Genomic DNA, 20,647 nt, shown 5'->3' with positions numbered 1-20,647 from the left:
CGATGGAGATTAATGTCACCTATTTTCTGTTTACTGTCTCCGATGTGACTGTGAGAACACTGAACACTTCACGTGGAGCCCTCGTCGTATTTCCACTGGGCAGCAGGGCCTAGAGAACGGCAGCCTGTGTGCGGGGTGAGAGCGTGGACCGCGGAGTCAGGCTCACGGTCACGTCCTGGCATCATTGCTCCCCAGCTCTGTGACGGATGGAAAGCCACGTAACCTGTCTGTCTCACAGCTCATGAGTGGTGGTCACTTGCTTCTAGACCTCAGATCGAAGTTCCCAGACTCTGGGGTGGGACAAACTTTGTAAGGTCCTGACATTGAAGGTGGGTTGTTTTCTGGGTTATTATGGAACCCAATTCTGGGTTTTTCTTTTTTTTAACATATTTTTATTGATTTCAGAGAGCAAGGGAGAGGAAGAGAGAGAGAGAGAAATATTCATGATAAGAGAGAATCATTGATTGGCTGCCTCCTACATGCCCCACACTGGGGATCGAGCCCGCAACCCTGGGCACTTGCCCTGACCGGGAATCGAACCGTGATCTCCTGGTTCCTAGGTGGATGCTCAACCACAGAGGCCTGCAGGCTCGATGGGTCCTCCTGGGGCACTCAGAGCTGTTCTCACCATCAGGAGGTGCCCTGGGCCACCTCCCTTTCCTGTTTCTGCTCCCAAGAGAGCAAAGTGCTTCTTCATGACAGTACAGGCAAAGGCACCGCCTCGCCCTGCAGTGTGAGCGGAGGGACTGGCTGTCAGTTCCCTGTGGTAGTTCAGTGGCCCATAGGACTGGCATGGCGGGTGGGGATGAATGGCAGGCCCCCGCTCGGCGTCTCCTCCTCTGCCCTCCCAGGTTCTTCTCCCAACACCTCCCTGTCTCCTTGCGCTTTATTTAGTCTCTCCTGACACTTGGCAATTCACACGTCTGCCTAATGCCTCCCCTTCTGTTTGGCATCGGAACCTATAAATAGTTCCCAGGCAGAGTCCTGTCTGCTTGTGGCAGTTTATTCTGTCCTGTTCCTGGACTCAGTCCTCAGCTCTGCATTGCTAAATATGGAAGCGGGGAGAGAGAGAGAGAGAGAGAGAGAGAGAGAGAGAGAGAGAGAGAGAGAGAGAGAGGAGAGAGGAGAGAGGAGAGAGGAGAGAGAGAGAGAGAGAGAGAGAGAGAGAGAGAGAGAGAGAGAGAGAGAGAGAGAGAGAGAGAGAGAGGCTTTCATGACAGCTGGGACAGCGTGGTGGCAGCTGCTGCAGATGTGACTGCCAACCTGGGGTCGGACCGGTGCCTGTGACAGCACCAAGGCCATGAGGCATGTGGTGTGGTCCAGGCAGGTCCTGGGATGGTGGGAAGAAGGCAGGTCTGGCCCCTGCTCTCCGAGAGCTTCATTCAGGGCCAGAGGTGGGCCTGTGAGCCAGAGATGGGCTCTCGGGTGGGGTGAGCCCAGCGCCGGGGCCTGAGAGAGAATTCAGGAGTTCTTCCCGGGAGGGCTTCTCCGAGGGGAGCACGGGGCCTGCCCAGTAACGGGGGAGATGTGTGGGAAGATGGGAGGCGTCTCTTTTAGCCAAACAGTGAGGCAGGGAAAGGATGAGAGCAACCCAGGGTGAGGCACAGGGACTCTCTCCTTTCATCCCATGCCCTGCCTGTCTCCTTTACGCCACACCCCACACCTCCTCTCTTGATCAAAGGCCACTCCCAGGCCATGACTGTGGGTCTAGGGCAGGGGTGGGCAAACTTTTTGGCTCAAGGGCCACAATGGGTTCTTAAACTGGACCGGAGGGCCGGAACAAAAGCATGGATGGAGTGTTTGTGTGAACTAATATAAATTCAAAGTAAACATCATTACAGAAAAGGGTACGGTCTTTTTTTTTTCAATAGTTTTATTCATTTCAAACGGGCCGGATCCGGCCCGCGGGCCGTAGTTTGCCCACGGCTGGTCTAGGGCCAGTTACTTAACCTATCTGAGCCTCCATTTCCTTGCCTGTAATTGAGGATAATGGATGATTTGAAATATAGAGACTGGTACACAGTAGACATGATAAATGGCAGATGATATTATGATTACTATTAGTGTTGTTATTAAAGCTTGATAACAATAACCCACCACTATTCATTAGGAGGCTCAAAGCCCGTGCTGGGGAGCTGGGAGGAGGGGAATACTGCAGTCAGAATCTAGATTCCAGAGAGACCAGGGTCAAACTCTGGGAAGCACCCAGACTTACACTCTCTCACCGCACGATGACACACCTCTGTGCCTCAGTTTCCCCATCTGTGCAGTGGGGGAGGCTGGACCAAAGGGGTCTCTCGGGCCCTTTGGTTCTGCTTTCGGTGGTTTCCCGTCCACTGGGAGGGGCATTTGGGTGTGGTTGGGTCTCCAGTCTGAGCAAACTCGGAGTGTGGCACAGAACTCAGTACAAAACCATTGCTGCCTTTTTCATCCTGAGATATTTTTTTTTTAATATATTTTGTTGATTTTTTACAGAGAGGAAGGAAGAGGGATAGAGAGTTAGAAACATCGATGAGAGAGAAACATCGATCAGCTGCCTCCTGCACGCCCCCCACTGGTGATGTGCCCGCAACCAAGGTACATGCCCTTGACTGGAATCGAACCTGGGACCCTTGAGTCCGCAGGCCGACGCTCTATCCACTGAGCCAAACGGGTTAGGGCATCCTGAGATTTTTAAGATGTAATCAAGAGGCCACTGCTCTTTATGCCAACCACGACCGGCAACGATGGCCATGACTCATGCCCAGGGCTGCCGTGGACGGCTGCACAGCCATGCTGCCCAGAGAGCCTGGGAGGTGAGCTGAGTTAGGGGGGTGACACCCAGCTGGGGTTCCGCTTGTCAGGTTGTGCGTTTCCGTGCCGGGCAGCCGTCCTCTGGACCAGGAGGCATTCCTCTGCTCCTTGGCCAAACCTGCAACAGGGCGCTGGCAGCACCTAGAAGCGGCTCCCTCCTTGGACCCCTGACCAGGGCGGCCAGGTCCTCCCTGTGCCTTTCCCACCTGCACAGGAGGTCCTGCAGCTGGTCCCGCCCCGGGGCCTGTGGTTGGTGGAGGAGACCGGCAGGGGGCGGGACTTCAGGGCTGGAGGTGGGGGGCCTTTACAGAAATAGGCTCCGCAGGCTGGTAGCACAGTGAGGGCTGCAGGGCCGGCCAGGGAGGCAGGGGCCCAGGTGCCCACCTGGCCTGTCAGTCAGTGACAGCTCAGGAGAGAGAGGGGGCTGATCCCAGCACATTTTCTAGTCGGCGTTCTCTCCCCGCTCCCTGCACCCTAACTTGCCCCCTGCCCTTTACTCCCCACCCACCCCCACCCCTGCCTTCCAGACCTCGCTTATCTTTTCACTCGGGGCCTCTGGGCAAGCAGGTGGCGGGTCCAGAGGGCCTCGGTCACCCTTATCCTCACCTGCAGGCAGGGGAAGCAGGTGGCAGAGTCCAGGTCTTTGATCTCAGGGCATGTGATGGGCGGAGCCGGCAGCCGCCCCTGGTCAGTCCTGTCCAGGCTTGGGCTTTGCCCGGAGCAGGAACAAGTCCGTGCGCCGGTCCTTGTGTGGCTGCCCAGAGAACACAGGAGACCTGCTGCCCGGCGTGGGGCCCGTGGGTTTCTCGCGTCTCCTGGCACCGTCTGCCGTGGGCGGGAACCAGCGATGGCCGAAGCCCCAGTCTAGCAGCACCTCCTTCAGGCCCTGGGTGGGGCGGCGGCACTGCAGCAGCATCGCCAAGCAGGTGGGAGCCGGAGGGGAGGGCGGGGGCTGGAACTACGGGTCCCGGGGTCGGGCCCCAGAGGGACTGCTGGTCTCACTTTACTCCAGGGGAAGTAGTTTTCATCTGTTACAGAACGTGGGGCCTTTGGCAAGGCCTGATGGTAGTAGAGACAGTCCTCTTTCCATCCCAGCCACTGACTGTCCGGGTGTAGTTCCCATGGCAACTGTGGTGTTGCCGGGCAGCAGTGGGTCCTGTGCAGAAAAAGGCCGCTGTGACCTTCCAAGCCGGCCTGTCCCTGCCTGTCTCCAGTCTGCAGGTGCCCCTCCCTCCTGCTCCCATCTGGGAACACTCCCTGGCCTCCTGTCTGCGCTCCTGGCATCCCCTGGCAGGGACCCAGCGTGGTCAGCTAGTACCCCTTGTGCAGAGGCGATCGGAATCCAGTAGGCTCAGTCTTCCAGCCCATTCTGGGTGCCAGGTTTCAGGGGGGTGGGCTCGGCAGTGTCACATAAGGCTTTGGCTCAGGGCCACTTCCGGGGCCCACCAAATCCCCACCCCACCCCACCCCCCGCCAGCCAGGTGTGATGGCCTTTTTTCTCCAAAGGTGAGCCCTCTGCCCACAGGGGGTCCTTCCTGGGACCCTCTGGGGACACTGTCCTCCTGGGGCAATTCTCACCCACCCAGTGCTCACTCCGTAAATGGGCATGTTGAGGCCTCGTTACATGACAGGTTTCCTCTTAGATGAAATCAATTCATGCCTCTCCCACCCCCACCAAGCAAATTTTCAATCATGAAAAGAGTGTGAGCAGGCCCAGCTGGCGTGGCTCAGTGGTTGAGCATTGATCTATGAGGTCACGGTTGGATTCCCGGTCAGGGCACATGCCCAGGTTGCAGGCTCAATCCCCAGTAGGGGGCGTGCAGGAGGCAGCCAGTCAATGATTCTCTCTCATCATTGATGTTTCTATCTCTCTCTCTCCCTCTCCCTTCCTCTCTGAAATCAATAAAAATATATTTTTTAGCCGAAACCGGTTTGGCTCAGTGGATAGAGCGTCGGCCTGCGGACTGAGGGGTCCCAGGTTCGATTCTGGTCAAGGGCATGTATCTGGGTTGCAGGCACATCCCCAGTAGGAGGTGTGCAGGAGGCAGCTGATCGATGTTTCTCTCTCATTGATGTTTCTGGCTCTCTGTCTCTCTCCCTTCCTCTCTGTAAAAAATCAATCAATAAAATATATTATATATATATATATATATATATATATATATATATATATATATTTTTTTTTTTTTTTAAAAAGCGAGTGAGCCAGCTGTTTGAATCTCTGGCCCTCAGGAAGGCGTTCAGATAGTCCTGAGGCCAGGCCGTTGGCAAGTTCCCTGTCACCCTTCAAACTGCGAGGCTTCCTCTCACTTTCTACGTCCATTTCCCCTTTCTTTCTACAGACCATGAAAACGATAAATATTTGTCAGTGAGTGATAACACAATGAAAATGTTTTAGCTAAAGAGTAACTCTGACCCAGTCCTTCCAAGGGGGCTCAAAACTGGAAATGGATTAACAACTGCCGTGTTTCATCTCTGCGGTTAACAAGGCCATCTGCTAACAGGAACGACTGGGCGTCTGTTTCTCAGTCAGCGTTCACGTGGCCATCTTAGTGACCCTTGGCAAGGTGTAGCCTCATTCCACGTTTTTGTGTACGGATCTGTTCCTCCTCAAAGCCGAGGGTCAGGCTCAGGTGAAGAAACGTTCGTCCTTCATTTCAGCGAAGGCAAGGCTGACCTATTCTCTGCTCAGCGTGAATGTGATGTGGAAAGGTTTTCATTTGTCACATTCACTCGCCTCGGTCCCTGGGAGTTTGTGGTCATTAAAATCAGGCTTGTCTCAAGTTTACCTTTGCACCATCCGTGAAGAAAGTGTCTGTTAAGGGAATTAACAGTGTCAAGATTGCAGAGGGACTTTGGCCTAGATTATGGTAATAACTGGCTACAGGCCCATTAAGCAGTAATTATAACAATAGATGCTGCCAGCTACAAATAAGAGGTGACTGTTAATTATAACAGGTTGGAGATACCCCTGTCAATCAGTTATACAACACCAGTTGAGTGCTTACTATTTTGCAAACAAACTTGGACGGCATTTATTTTTTCATCCTTTTTTTAAAAAATCCTCACCTAAGGATATGTTTTATTGATTTGAGAGAGAGAAACTTCAAAGTAAGAAATATCAATCAGCCCTAGCCGGTTTGGTTCAATGGATAGAGTGTTGACCTGTGAACTAAAGGGTCCTGGGTTCAATTCCGGTCAAGGGCACAATACCTTGGTTGCAAGCTTGATCCCTTGCCCTAGTCAGGGCGCATGCAGGCAGCAACCAATTCATGTGTCTCTGTCACATCGACGTTTCTCTCTGTCTCTCCCGCTCCCTTCCACTCTCTCTAAAAATCAATGGGAAAATATCCTCGGGTGAGGATTAGAAAAAAAAGAAAGAAACATTGGTTGCCTCCCATATGTGCCCCAGCCAGGGATTGAACCCACAACCTAGGTATGTGCCCTGACTGGGAATCGAACCTGCAACCTTTTGGTGTATGGAATGACACTCTAACCGACCCAGCCACCCAGCCAGGGCCATTTTTTTTTTTTTAATTCTTAAAAAGAGATGTTTGAAAGACCTTATGAAAAGTATGAAAAGGCAAATTACAGACTGGGAGAAAATATTTGCAAATCACACAACTGACAAAGGCCTTGTCCTAGAATAAAAACTCTCAAAGCTCAACATTAAAGACAAGTAACCCAATTTAAAGGGGGGAAAGGATCTGAATAAACTTATCTCCAAAGACTGTGCACAAATGGCCTGTTAGCACATGCAAAGACATTCAACATCACTAGTAATTAGGCAAATGCAAATCAAAACCACCGAGAGATGTCACCTCCCGCCCACTAGGAAGGCTGCACTAGAAAAGACAAGTGTTGACAAGGATGTGGAGAAATTGGAACCCTCAGGCATTGCTCGTGGAAACAAAGTGAAGTAGTAACTTTGAAAACAGTTTAGTAATTGGTAGGTTTTTTGTTTTTTTTTTTGGGGGGGGGGACGTTGCAAATTTAACTATTTTTTATTTTCAATTACAGTTTACATGCATCATTATATTAGTTTCAGGCGTACACCCCAGTGACCAGACATTGCATAACTTACTAAGTGATCACCCCAATAAATCCCACACCCATCCAGCACCACACCTAGCTTTTAGAATATTATTGACTGTGTTCCCCATGCTGTGCTTTACACCCCAGGACTATTCTGTAACAACCAATTTGTACTTCTTAATCCCTTCACCTTTTTTGCATTTCTCCCCAACGCCCCTCCCATCCACCAACCAACAAAAAGTTCTCTGTATCTGTGCATCTGTTTCTGTTCTGCTTGTTCATTTTGTTTTTTAAATTCAGTTGTTGATAGATATGTATTTGTTGACATTTTATTGTTCATATTTTTTATCTTCTTCTTTTTAAAGAAGACTCTTTAACATTTCATGTAATACTGGGTTGGTAGTGATGAACTCCTTTAGCTTTTTTTTTCTTTGGTCTATTTTGGAAGCTTTATATGTCCATCAATTCTAAATGAGAGCTTCGCAGGATAGAGTAATCTTGGTTGTAGGGCCTTGCTTTTCACCACTTTGAATATTTCTTGCCACTCCCTTCTGGCCTGCAAAGATTCTTTTGAGAAATCAGCTGACAGTCCTACGGCCACGCCCTTGTAGGTAATGAACTACTTTCCTCTTGCTGCTTTTAAGGTCTATCTTTGTCTTTAACCTTTTACATTTTAATTGTGATGTTTCTTGGTGTGGGCCTCTTTGGGTTCATCTTCTTTGGGACTCTTTGAGCTTCCTGGACTTATATATCTGTTTCCTTCACCAAGTTAGGGAAGTTTTTCGTTATAATTTTTTCAAATAGGTTTTCAATGTCTTGCTCTCTCTCTCCTCCTTCCAGCACTCTTGTGATGTGAATGTTGGTTCACTTGAAGTTGTCCCAGAGGCTCCTTACACTATCCTCCCCCCTTTTTTTGGGGGGGGGGGTGTTCTGTTTGGGTGTTTTTGCTTCCATGTCTTCCAAATTGATTATTTGATTTTCGGCTTCACCTACTCTACTGCGGATTACCTGTAATTTATTTCAGTTAGTGTATCCTTCACTTCCAACTGGTTCTTTTCCATTTTTATGCTGTTGAGGTCCTCCCGTTTGGTTGTTCTTAAACATGTAGTTGCCAGATGACCCAGCAATGCCACTCCTAATATATAGCCAAGAGAAATGAAAACATATGCCCACATAAAAACTTGTATACAGATTTCATCCACTTTTTGACTACTTGTCAAAAAGTGGATTCAGCTGTATGCTAGGTTAAATGCTTTCCATTAATTTGCCTCAACAACAACCTATGATGAAAATACTGTTGTTGTCACCATTTAAAGATGGGAAAATCGAAGGACAAAAGATAAATAAAATGACTGAGCCGAAGGCACACACACCCAGGGTTTCCTTTTGGGATGGTGAACATGTTCTGCAACTGATTGTGGTGATGGTTGCACAACTCTGTGAATATGGTAAGACCATTAATTGTGCACTTTAAATTGGTGAATTGTACGGTATGTGAATATCTTATTGAAGTGATTTTTTAAAAACCTTAACATTAAAAAAAATACCCAATTAGAAAATTGGCAAACGATATATATAGACATTTCACCAGAGGGTAGATATACAGATAACAAATAACCACATGAAAAGAAGGTCAACATCTTTGTTTCCAAAAATCCAAGTCAGAGAAATGCAGATCAAAACCATCTTGAGATGTCACTCTACACCGACTGGAATGGCTACAATAAAGAACAGCGACAGCAAATCGGCAGGCACGGGGAGACGCTGGACCCTGCGTGCTTTGCTGGCCTCTCAGGAGAGCAGTCTGATGGTTCCTTTGATGGACTTACCGTATGACCCAGCAATAGCACTCCTGGGCATAGATCCCAGAGAAAGGAAAGTCTATTTCCTTTTTAAATATATTTTTTATTACTGACAGTATTACAGATGTCGCCCAGAAAGCATATTTTCATGCAGACACTTGTACACAAATGTCCATAGTAGCTTTGTGCATAATAACTCAAAACTGGAAACTCCCCAGATGTCCTTCAGCGGGTGACTAGTCAAGCAAAGAATGCTCCATCCAAACCATGGGCGCTGACTCAGCACTAAAGAGGAGCGGGCGATTGGTTCAGCCAGTGACCTGGATGACCCTCGAGGAACTCATGCTGAGTGAAGAAAGCCAGTGTCAAGGCTGGATACTGTGTGACTCCACTTATAAGACATTCGTGAAATAACATCACCATAGAGGTGGAGACAGATTGGTGGTTGCCGGGGGTCTGGGGTGAGCGGAGAGTGGCTGTGGCTCCAAGCGGGGAGCACAGGGAGCCCTGCAGTGATGGTGCAGTGACATATCTCGGTTGTGATGGTGATTCCAGACAGCTACACTCGGGATACAGTTCATAGCACGGTACCAGCGCGCACACGCACACGCACACACACGTACACACACATGCACCCATGTAAAATTGGGTGAAGGGTGCCCAGGACCTCCCTGTACATCTCTGCAACTTCTTATGACTCTTCTAAGTATTTTCGAATAAAACACTTTGTAAATAAATCATTAAATAAGCATCAGAGAGCCGGCACCATGCGCAGCACCATGCCTGGGTCTGGGTAACCGTGAATAACAGAAGATACACACGCAGCTCCTGTCCTTGGCAGTTCATTTGGACGACTGAGTGATTAAATGGCATTCCCCCCCCCCCTTTTTTTAAAGATCTGCTAGCTTTCCATTCTTTGTGGATATCTCTCTTTTTCTAAATATATTTTTATTGATTTCCGAGAGAAAGGAAGAGGGAGAGAGAGATAAAACATCAATGATGAGAGAGAATCATCGATCAGCTGCCTCCTGCATGCCCCCCATTGGGGACCGAGCCCACAACCCAGGCATGTGCCCTGACCAGGAACTGAACCATGACTTCCTGGTTCATAGGTCGACACTCAGCCACTGAGCCACGCCCGTCAGGCTGTGCATATCTCATTTTGACACTGGGGTTGTGAATGCTTGGAGCCATTCCGGCGCGTGTGGGCCTGGCATCTGCACCCTGTCCCCACTCAGCCTTGATGGGGAGTCATAGGTGAAGAAAGCTTTCCTTTCCTCTAAGTGGAGGCAGAGTTCTGTTGTTGTCACCTGTGGTCACCTCGGGACAGGCCGGGTGCTGCTGGCTGGTACCCATTCTCTCCTCACCCTTTGAAAGAGAAATGGCCAGAGAAGGTCTGGCGTGTTCCCACCAGGGCTTCTGCTGAGGGACCCTGGGGCTGCACACAGTGGAGGGGTTGCTGCCCGTGCTTTTCAAAGGTGGCCGCCAGCCCTGGCATCTGTATTGGGAGGAGCCGCTGGCCGGGTCCCTGTGTGAGCTGCTGCCCAGGGCAGAGTGGGTGCTGGACGCGCTCAAGGCTCTTTAGAAGCGGGCTGGGGGGCAGGGGCGTGTGTTAGGGGTGACAGTGGGTGGATGGGGCCTGTCAGCTGTGCCCTGCAGGGATGTGAGCGGTTCTATAGCAGCAGGAGCTGAGAAGACGCCGGAAGCCAGTCGGCTCTAGAGACACGTTTACAGAGAACGGTAGGAAATTAGAGAAACAGGTGGAGAATCCTGGCAGTTTCTCTGCTTAGAGAACTCATAGATGCTCATTACAAAAATCCTAGAAAATCTTACTGCGGGCAGTGAAAATGTCCACCCGGCGAGCATTTTTCTTGGTTTAATACTGGCTTTATTGAGACGTATTCCTGTCATGCATCCTGTACCATAAGTTTACCCATTTCAGGCGGCTCTGCTGGAAGCTGAGGGAGGCTCACCCTGGAGCCCAGCCTGGCCCTGGCGTGCAGGGACTCCCGGGGGCCTCGAGGTGAGGGGAAGCAGTTCCCACCATCAGGACCGGGCAGACGTGGGCAGCTGGCAGGGGCTGGAGCTGGGGCAGAAGAGGTCACAGGAAACAAACGCGAGCCTTGACCCTTGCTGTGATTTTGAAACTCGACAGCTTTAACAGTAGGAAGGCGACTGGTGCTGTGTCGAGAACTGCGCTCTGTCCTCCGCTAACAAAAGTGAATGCGCCCTGGTCCCTGCCCTCGAGGACCTGGCCAGCACGCAGACGGTCGGGAAAACGTCTGAAAGAAGTGCGGCTTTATGCCAAGCGCCCGCAGGCCCGAGAGGGGGTGCCTGCTTCGGCTCAAAGCTTTCCTCTGTGTCGGCCAAGGTCAGACCAGGCCCCCACAGCGGAGGAAAGCTGCTCATTGTTGAGCACGTCCCGCGTAGGAGGCGGGGCTGTCTGCGTGGGTCACCACCACCCCCTGCTGTGAGGGGCTCCTGCTTCAGGGGCTCCTTTTCCAGGTGGAAGGGTCTCTAGCTCTTGTGGCTGCAGGTCTTTGGGCACCGGGCTCCCTTGGCCAGCGCTGCGGCGAGTAGGCGCCGTACCCACTGCCAGCACCAGATGGCGCCGTGGGCCGCCCCGCCACTGTCACTTCACAGAGGGTGCGGCTCCGTGCAGTGTTTCTCAGACTCCTCATTTGTAGGCATCTTCAGAGCACCTCCCATGCTATCCCTACTGCGTGTCTTTCTTTAAACTTCCTTTGAACCTTCTTATGTCTGTCCTAATGGGAAACCGTGACCTCTTTGCCATAAATAGATGATGAATGTAAACGTTTTTTAAAAAGCATGTTAACTGTTTAGAACAGGGGTCCTCAAACGACGGCCCGCGGGCCACATGCAAATACAAATACTGTATTTGTTCCCGTTTTGCTTTTTTACTTCAAAATAAGATAAGTGCAGTGTGCATAGGAATTTGTTCATAGTTTTTTTTTTTAAACTATAGTCTGGCCCTCCAACGGTCTGAGGGACAGTGAACTAACTGGCCCCCTGTTTAAAAAGTTTGAGGACCCCTGGTTTAGAACATGGGAGGAAGGCAAATATAAAACTAAAGCTATTACAACAGCCCGTGTTGGTCTATGTGTGGTCACCCGTAACCACCTCGCAGACCACCAGTGCAAGGAACGCTGTCGTAGGCTATGAAAACGGGCCGCCGGCCAGTGTCACCTGGATGCACGGGGGGTTCAGGGTCGGAGGGTGGAAGAACTGCAGTGCTGGGAGGGAAAGGGACGTACCCAGAGTCACCCTGTTGGTCCCAGGGTCAGAGCCCGGCCTGGGACCGGGACCTGCCTTCCCTCCATCACACAGCTGCTGGAAGGCCCTCAGGAAATTGGAACTGAGGGGTGATGCACACAGGTTTCTCGGCCATTCTGATGCCCTAGAAAGTGCAGTGGGGAATCCCCAGCACAGGGAGCCCCTCTGTTGGGCAAATGAGCCCTGAGTGAGAGTCAGGAGTCTTGTGTGTGGAGGGCGTCAAGGGCGCCGGGGAGCATCCACTAGGCGTCCGTGGGCCCTTGCCTGCTGTCCAAAGCAGGGTGTGGCATTGTGCCACATCCTCTGGTCACTGCACCCCCAGCTTCGGGCACTGGTGCCACATCCTGGCACCCAGTCTCTTCAAGGAGCCACACCCACCCTGGGGTGGGATCTTGGGCAAATGCCTTGGTCCCTCTCCCTTGTCAGAGCTGGAAAACGTCAGGGTCAGCCTCGCTTTTGGGTTGCCATGCAGACACGTCAAGTGAGGTCCTACCAGGTCCTCTTGGGTGGAGGGCCAGGGGCCCCAGGTCAGCGCCCTGGACCGATGAACCTCCCGGAGGCCAACACAGAACTGGGCGGCTTTCTCCCGCTGTCCCCTCCGCCCTCAGAATCGCCAGATTGAGGTGACCCTGATCAGTTAAACGTTTCACTCTGCTTTCATTCTGGAGGCTTCTGTGTTATTGTGCCCAGAGTGATGTGTATTCGTTCAGGTAATCACCACCCCAAATCTCAGTGGATTAACACCATAGAACAGTGATTTTCAACCAGTGTGCTGCCAGAATTTTTAAGACATGCAATACCTGACTGTTTAGTCAGGGGCACCGACTTCTTTCCCCCTCTAGATTGACAAATCAAAAAATGACAACGGCCAATACAACAATAGCCGTGTGGTGTGAAGGAATCCATTGCATACCTTCGTTTTTCAGGCAAAAAATACATACTTTCGGTGTGCCACAGAATTTCTGAGTAATTAGTGTATGTGCCGTGAGGTGAGAAAGGTTGAACATCGCTGCCACAGAAGTTCCTTTCTCACTCCTATGTGGTCCCGAGGGCAGCTGATGAACATGTGGCCGCAGCAGGCCAGGCCCTGCGAAAACGAACTCGATAGACACCTCCCCCGCCCCCCACCCCCGGCCCAGGGACCCTCCCTCCCTCTGACTGGGACACTCATCCGGGCTTCTGTCATCTCTCCTCAGTATTGTACCTGGAAGGCTCGGTTCTTGTGTTTGAGGACATCTTCAGACTGATCGCGTTCTACTGTGTCAGTAGGTGAGTACCCCTGGCCCCACGGGAGGGCGTCTGGTGGCAACAGATGGCCATGCAACGCTGGGTGGGGGCGGGGAGTCCCAGGGAAGCCCCCAGAGGGAAGGGTGCAGCCCACAGGATGCAGAGGAGGGGGACAGTCCCCGGCTTTGCCCTGGTAACCCTGGAGGGTGGTGCTTCCTTAGATCTGCCAGTAAGGACCCCTCCTCACCACCACCTGCTCCCCGGCTCACTGCCTGTCACCTTAGCATCCCCTGTTCCGGCCTGCAGGGCAGCTGGGGGTCCTGGGTGGACCTGGTGCACCCCGTTAGGGTTAGCAGAAGAACTTCCTGTAGGGGCGGCAGGAAGGGCTGGTACCCTCCGCGGGAGGGAGCTTGTGATTGTTGAGCAGCTGCAGGGTGGAGCGGGTGTCTGGTAACCACCCTCAGAGCTGCTCTATTTATTCAGAACTGGTTGCAGGTCAACAGGAATTTAAAAATACATTTGGGTGTCAGAAGCCGCTGGCTTAAGCTCCCGTGTCTTGGCTAAAACTGGCTAGAGGCTGGGTAGGATGTCTCGGGATCCGGAGCTCCAGGCCCACTTCTCCCTCCTTCAAAGACGCCATCCTTGCCGGTGAAAACCGCACCCAGCCCAGAACACCACCTGCCACCTGCCACCTGCCAGGACCCTCCGGGGCCCCGATGGGCAAAAACGCTGGTGCTGGTGCTGGTGCTGACAGCTGCTAAGAGCTGCTGCCTGCCGAGCGCTTTCCTGGCACCCAGCACTGAGCTCTGACAACCGATGTCCTTGTCAATCTTGCAAACAATGACACGAGGCAGTGCTCTTGTTATTCCCATTTTATAGGTGAGAAAACTAAGACTGAGAGAAGTAACTTGCTCAAGGTCACACAGCTGTTAAATGGCAGAGTGGAGATGCAAAATAGATAAAGCGCCCTGGCGGGGGTGCTCAGTGGTTAGAGCATTGGTCCACGCACCGATTCCCAGTCCTGGTTGCACGTACCTGGGTTGTAAGTTTGATCCCCAGCCCTCCAGTCTGGCATGTGTGGGAGGCAACCAATAGATATCTCTTTTATATCAATGTTTCTCTCTTTCTCTTTCTCTCTCTCTCTCTCTCTCTCTCTCTCTCCCTCTCCCCCCCCCCACCCTCCCTCCCTTCTACTCTCTCTAAAAATCAATGAAAAAATATCCTTGGCTGAGGATTAACAACAACAACAAAAATCTGTATATATGAAAGCCTAATATGCAAAGTGCCCCCTCTGGAGTTCCACCGACCAGGAGTTCGATCACTCGCTATGACTGTGCTGACCACCATGGGGCAGCGTGGAACGAAGGAAGGCCCCGGCCGGCAGCTGGCAGCCAATAGGGACCCCACCGGTGCATGAATTTCATGCACTGGGCCTCTAGTAATTAGATAAAGCTCCAAGGTCTGCTACGCACATCCTGCATTGATTCCGATGACCTGGCACAGTGGTCGGCAAACTCCGGCTCGGCAAACCGCGGCTCGCGAGCCACATGCGGCTCTTTGGCCCCTTGAGTGTGGCTCTGCCACAAAATACTGGCTCTTCCACAAAATACCGACTTCTGCACATGGGCCACGAAGTTTCAATCGCACTGTACGTGCGTGCCCGCACGTGGTATTTTGTGGAAGAGCCACACTCAAGGGGCCAAAGAGCCGCATGTGGCTCGTGAGCCGCGGTTTGCCGTTCATGGACCTAGCGTGCCCCTCCAGGCCCACAAGGCAAAGCCTCAGAGGCCCTGGCCCTTTGTGAACGATGACCTGTCAGTCTCTGTGGGAGACAGGCCTTTCCTGTGCTGAGACGTTCTCACCTTAGTGGAAGGCTTGGCACATTCCAGGTGCTTTGATGAATGAATGAAAGAATGAATGATGGCAGTCGCAGAGCCCAGCACTTGAGCTGGTTACTTCATCTCTCTGAGTCTCAACTCTGTGTGGGAATAATGCTCATGAGAGAGATGCTGGAGGGGGAATGGGATAGAGACAGCACGCTGCCCGGCACCCAGTAGGTGCTCTGGTTCTGTTTTCAGGGACTGTTGGATGGGGGAACCCGAGGGCTGGGGCGGCCCCTAGAGGGAGGGGGTCGGAGCAGGGGCTGTGGGCGAGATGCCGGGGCTCCTATCCTGGGCAGCAGGAGGTGAACACACTCGACCGCATCTGAAGCAGTTACTACACGGCAGGTCTCGGCTGAGCCCGAGCAAGCATGTCAAACTCGCAGCCGGCCACCAGGGCATGCAGTCCGCCAGCTGCGAGTTTGACATCCTTGCTACAGGGTCCAGGAGGTCTGGCCCTCTGCACACCCTGGGCAGGAGTCTGTAGCCGCGTGAAGAGGGTGCAGTGAACCGAAATGAGGAAGGAAGGGAGGAGCCCCTGGGCCTGCCCTCTCGAGGAGGTGTCCAGGCGCCAAGGGTTGTGACTAAGCTGCCATCTTCCTGGAGGAAGAGGGCCGGCAGGGCCTCTCGGCCTTTGAAGAAAGAGCTGCTATCACTGCCTGGAGCTGGGGCCCCTGTCCCCTCAGCCAGGAGCCACCTGGTGAGCAGGGCGAGGCCCTGAGAGGTGTCCATGGCCTGCGCCCCCAGGAGGAGGAGGAAACACAGGCGCAGCCTCCAGGTCCTGGTTGGGGCCGTGCGGTCCCTAGGCCCCAGCTCGTTGGATTCACAAAACGACCCCGTTAGCAGGCATCGTGCCCCCACTGTCACACGGGAAATGGAAACGACACCCCGCAGGGAATGCAGCTAGGGTTCGAGCTGGGCCCGTGGATTCTAAAGTTCAGGCTGGCTTTTTTTCTGTCTTTCTCTCTCAAAAAAAAAAAAAGTCACCAGAATGAATTCATGCTCTTCTCTCTATAGTGGTCGACTTTCAAAACAACAAGTCACCCAGGATGTGTGAGGAGATGGAGCTCAGGGTGCCGTGGGCATCTAGGGGGTTCAGGTATTGTTCTCCTAGTCCGGGTCTGACATCTTAGAAGTGCTCCCCAGGTCACCCCCAAATTTTCCAGCACCTAGCGAGGTGCCCAGACCCTCAAGGGGAGGAGAAACTAGGCTGTGCCTAGGAGTGAGGGCGATAATGTACATGGTGTGTGGTGCTTTTCCACCCGGACCACAGCCAGGGGGAGGCGTGGGAGAGAACAGAAAGATGTGCTCCTTGTCCAGCTCCCTGGCATAGCTCCTGGAGCCTGGGGTCTCCTGAGTGGTGGGGTGGCACCCGAGTGGTAGGGGACATGCCCCCTAGTGTTGGTGGATTGGTTGGTGATGTCAGAAGACACCCAGAGGGGTCGTCAGATCAATTGGGTGGATCATGACTGGCTCTTTTAAAAATATATATGTTTTTATTGATGAGAGAGACATCGATGTGAGAAACATCGATTGTCCACCTCCCTCATGCCCCCTACTGGGGATCAAGCCCCCAATCTGGGCATGTGCCCTGACCTGCAAAGTTCAACCAACTGAGCCACACCGGCCAGGGCATGACTGGCTGTTTTTTTAATGAAAAATTAAACTAGACTAGAAAATACCAGAGTGTGTCTCATGTGGCTGGACTAAGTCTCGTGCTACACTTCTTTTAGGGGTGTGTGTGTGTGTACACACTGCACCATGATGCCAGATGTGTTTCTTGCTGATAGTCATAATCCAAAAAGTTTGAAAAACATCAGCTAGAACAGAGGCCTCCAGGGAGGGGCGTTGGCGCCCTAGGCCAGTGATGGCGAACCTATGACTCGCGTGCCAGAGGTGACACGCGAACTCATTTTTTTGGTTGATTTTCTTTGTTAAATGGCATATAAATATATAAAATAAATATCAAAAAATATAAATCTTTGTTTTACTATGGTTGCAAATATCAAAAAATTTCTATTTGTGACACGGCACCAGAGTTGAGTTATGGTTTTTCAAAATGCTGACACGCCGAGCTCAAAAGGTTCGCCATCCCTGCCCCAGGAGGTGCACAAGCTGACCCACCAGAGTGTGTTGGGGTGAAGGTTAGGACACTTGTTCTAAAAATCTCATTTTGAAATTTTCTCTTCGTGAATGCTTTTCAGTGGTCTTAGTAGTTTATAAGGCAGCATAGTCATGCATACATACGGAGAGCTGCTTAACTCTTATTTTTATTGGCCCCCTTGCTTTGGAGGACGTGATTCCCACCCAAGGCGGTGTCCATCAGGATCCCCTTGAGAGCTGTTAAAAATGTGGGCTCCTGGCCCACCCCCAGACCTGACCCTGGGCACCCCTGGGTGTGGATCTGGAATATGCATTTTTAGTAGTTCCCTTAGAGGATTCAATGCCAAATTAATTATTTAACACAAAGGTATTAATGCCTACCTATAGGTTTGGAATTGGGATTTGGGGAGAAGGTGGCTAGAGCTGGAAAGTGGGGGAGGGGTCAGGGTCAGGCTGTGATAGGCCTTGAATGCCAGGCTGACATGTAGAATTGGGACGGTCCATCCTGGGGCTCCTCCCCTTCCGGCCCCTTGAAACAGCCCTGGACAAGAACTCAGGAGGCCCAGGGCTTAGCACACTCTGCCTTCAACCTGTTGTATGGCCTGGGCCTATTTCTTTTCCTCTCTGGGCCTCAGTTTCCCTATCTGCACAATGAAGGGGGAGAGTGTCTGAGTCCCTGCCAGGAGATCTCTGGGGAAATCCCTGAATACTTCCCCGTTCAGACCAAAGGCAGATTGAGCTGTCTGACTATGCGTTGTCAGGGATGTCTGACTGCGCTCACCAAGGAAGCCTGGCTGTGTGCTCACTGGGGATGTCTGACTGTGCGCTCACTGGAGAAGCCTGTGCGCTCACTGAGGGATGTCTGACTGTGCGCTCACTGGAGAAGCCTGTGTGCTCACTGGGGATGTCTGGGTGCTCACTGAGGGATGTCTCGGTGCTCACTGAGGGATGTCTGACTGTGCGCTCACTGGAGAAGCCTGTGTGCTCACTGGGGATGTCTGGGTGCTCACTGAGGGATGTCTGGGTGCTCACTGAGGGATGTCTGACTGTGCGCTCACTGAGGGATGTCTGGGTGCTCACTGAGGGATGTCTGGGTGCTCACTGAGGGATGTCTGACTGTGCGCTCACTGGAGAAGCCTGACTGTGTGCTCACTGAGGGATGTCTGGGTGCTCACTGAGGGATGTCTGACTGTGTGCTCACTGAGGGATGTCTGGGTGCTCACTGAGGGATGTCTGACTGTGTGCTCACTGAGGGATGTCTGGGTGCTCACAGAGGGATGTCTGGGTGCTCACTGAGGGATATCTGACTGTGTGCTCACTGGAGAAGCCAGACTGTGCGCTCACTGAGGGATGTCTGACTGTGCTCACTGAGGGATGTCTGACTGTGTGCTCACTGAGGGATGTCTGACTGTGCGCTCACTGAGGGATGTCTGGCTGTGTGCTCACTGAGGGATGTCTGTGCGCTCACTGAGGGATGTCTGACTGTGTGCTCACTGAGGGATGTCTGACTGTGCGCTCACTGAGGGATGTCTGGCTGTGTGCTCACTGAGGGATGTCTGACTGTGCGCTCACTGAGGGATGTCTGACTGTGCGCTCACTGGAGAAGCCAGACTGTGCGCTCACTGAGGGATGACTGTGTGCTCACTGAGGGATGTCTGACTGTGTGCTCACTGAGGGATGTCTGACTGTGTGCTCACTGAGGGATGTCTGACTGTGCGCTCACTGGAGAAGCCTGGCTGGGTGCTCACTGAGGGATGTCTGGGTGCTCACTGAGGGATGTCTGACTGTGTGCTCACTGAGGGATGTCTGACTGTGCGCTCACTGAGGGATGTCTGACTGTGTGCTCACTGAGGGATGTCTGACTGTGCGCTCACTGGAGAAGCCAGACTGTGTGCTCACTGAGGGATGTCTGGGTGCTCACTGAGGGATGTCTGGGTGCTCACTGAGGGATGTCTGACTGTGCGCTCACTGGAGAAGCCTGACTGTGTGCTCACTGAGGGATGTCTGACTGTGTGCTCACTGGAGAAGCCTGACTGTGTGCTCACTGAGGGATGTCTGGGTGCTCACTGAGGGATGTCTGGGTGCTCACTGAGGGATGTCTGGGTGCTCACTGAGGGATGTCTGACTGTGTGCTCACTGGAGAAGGCTGACTGTGTGCTCACTGAGGGATGTCTGACTGTGCGCTCACTGGAGAAGGCTGACTGTGTGCTCACTGAGGGATGTCTGACTGTGCGCTCACTGGAGAAGCCTGACTGTGTGCTCACTGAGGGATGTCTGACTGTGTGCTCACTGGAGAAGCCTGACTGTGTGCTTGCTCGCTGCCCCTCTCAGTGTGGAGCAGTGAGGGTCAGAGGGCAGAGAGGGGTGGGTCGCTGGCTTTACCCAGCGTAGAGGCTTCCCGGGAAGCTCCCTGGGCTCCCAGGCAGGAAAAGTGGGGGAAGCTGTGCCCCCTCTCCACTCCCATGGGGGGTCTCCCACTTCTCAGGGTCCATCGTGCTGGCCCGGGGCCTGGACCTGCCTGGATGCTCTGTCAGCCTCAGGGCTGTGCCCTCCACCCCAGGGGTTTCCCGTCTGCGTGGAGGCCCCAGCAGCCAGCGGGGCTGCTGGGGTTTCTCCTCTATGGGCTCTGGGTGCGGGGACTGTGGGGGTGGGAATGGACACAAAGGTCCCTCCCAGACATGACCTTGACCCCTCTTGTTTCCACAGAGATTTACTGCCCTTCACGCTGAGGCTGCCGCATGCCATCCTTGAGGCCAGCAGCTTCACAGACCTCAAGACCATCGCCAACCTGGGCCTGGGTAAGTCCGCCCTGAGGGCCAGGGGGTGGCGGGGCTCGTGGAAACGGGGCCCAGGACTGCCCCTGCTGACCACTGTCCAGAGAGGTGACCCCTCCACTGAAACCCAGGCTGGATCCTGAGTCCCAGCTCCCATGGGACCTGCGCTGCCCAGGCTGCTGAGCCCAACAGCAGGGAGAGCCTCCAGGTTTCATAGAGGTGCCTTTTAGCAGCTACCCAGGGGACCTGCGGGGCTGGGCTGGTCAGAGCTGCCGATGGTCAGGCGTGGCTCTGGGAGAGGCTGAACCAAATGCCAAGGTCCTTCTCAACGGTGGCCAGAGACTGGGGACCAGCCGCCGCCACAGCCCTAGTCCCAGCCCCATCCTTGTCAGAGGAAGAGCAACATGAACATGACCGTGAACTAACGTGTGTGCCCCCATCTGGCCTGCCCCCGCCAACTGACCCTGCGCCTTACCCTTCTGACCTTCGGAGGGATGGAGAGGGAAGAAAGGAGGAGAAAAGACAAGCGTGTTTCTGACCTAGCCCTTCCGCACAATAGTGAGATCTCACATCTACGGGCCCTTCCCATGGGCCAGGCTTTGCTGCGGCTCTGACCGGACCGCACCGGGCTGGCCCCCAGCCGCCTCTGCGGGCTCGGACTCCCGGGCAGAGAGACCTGGTCGCATCCGTGAACCAGCAGTTAATCACGGGGCCTCATCAAGACGGAGCCACGCACAGG

At 53.1% G+C, this 20,647-nt stretch overlaps 1 protein-coding gene across 1 annotated transcript in view; it reads left to right on the top strand.

Moving 5' to 3' along the window:
* Positions 1 to 20,647, top strand: part of RIN3 (Ras and Rab interactor 3) — a 111,885-nt gene that overhangs the window by 52,614 nt on the left and 38,624 nt on the right. Inside the window, exons 4-5 of the mRNA XM_081097362.1 lie at positions 13,121 to 13,193; positions 19,841 to 19,932. Of these exons, the coding sequence (XP_080953488.1) occupies positions 13,121 to 13,193; positions 19,841 to 19,932 (165 nt within the window). The remainder of the gene's footprint in view (positions 1 to 13,120; positions 13,194 to 19,840; positions 19,933 to 20,647) is intronic.

This window comes from Myotis nattereri (assembly GCF_964212035.1).
Source record: "Myotis nattereri genome assembly, chromosome: 1".
Lineage (NCBI taxonomy): Eukaryota > Metazoa > Chordata > Mammalia > Chiroptera > Vespertilionidae > Myotis > Myotis nattereri.
The sequence above is the reverse complement of the archived record's forward strand: the minus strand, read 5'-3'. Positions and strand labels throughout refer to the sequence as shown.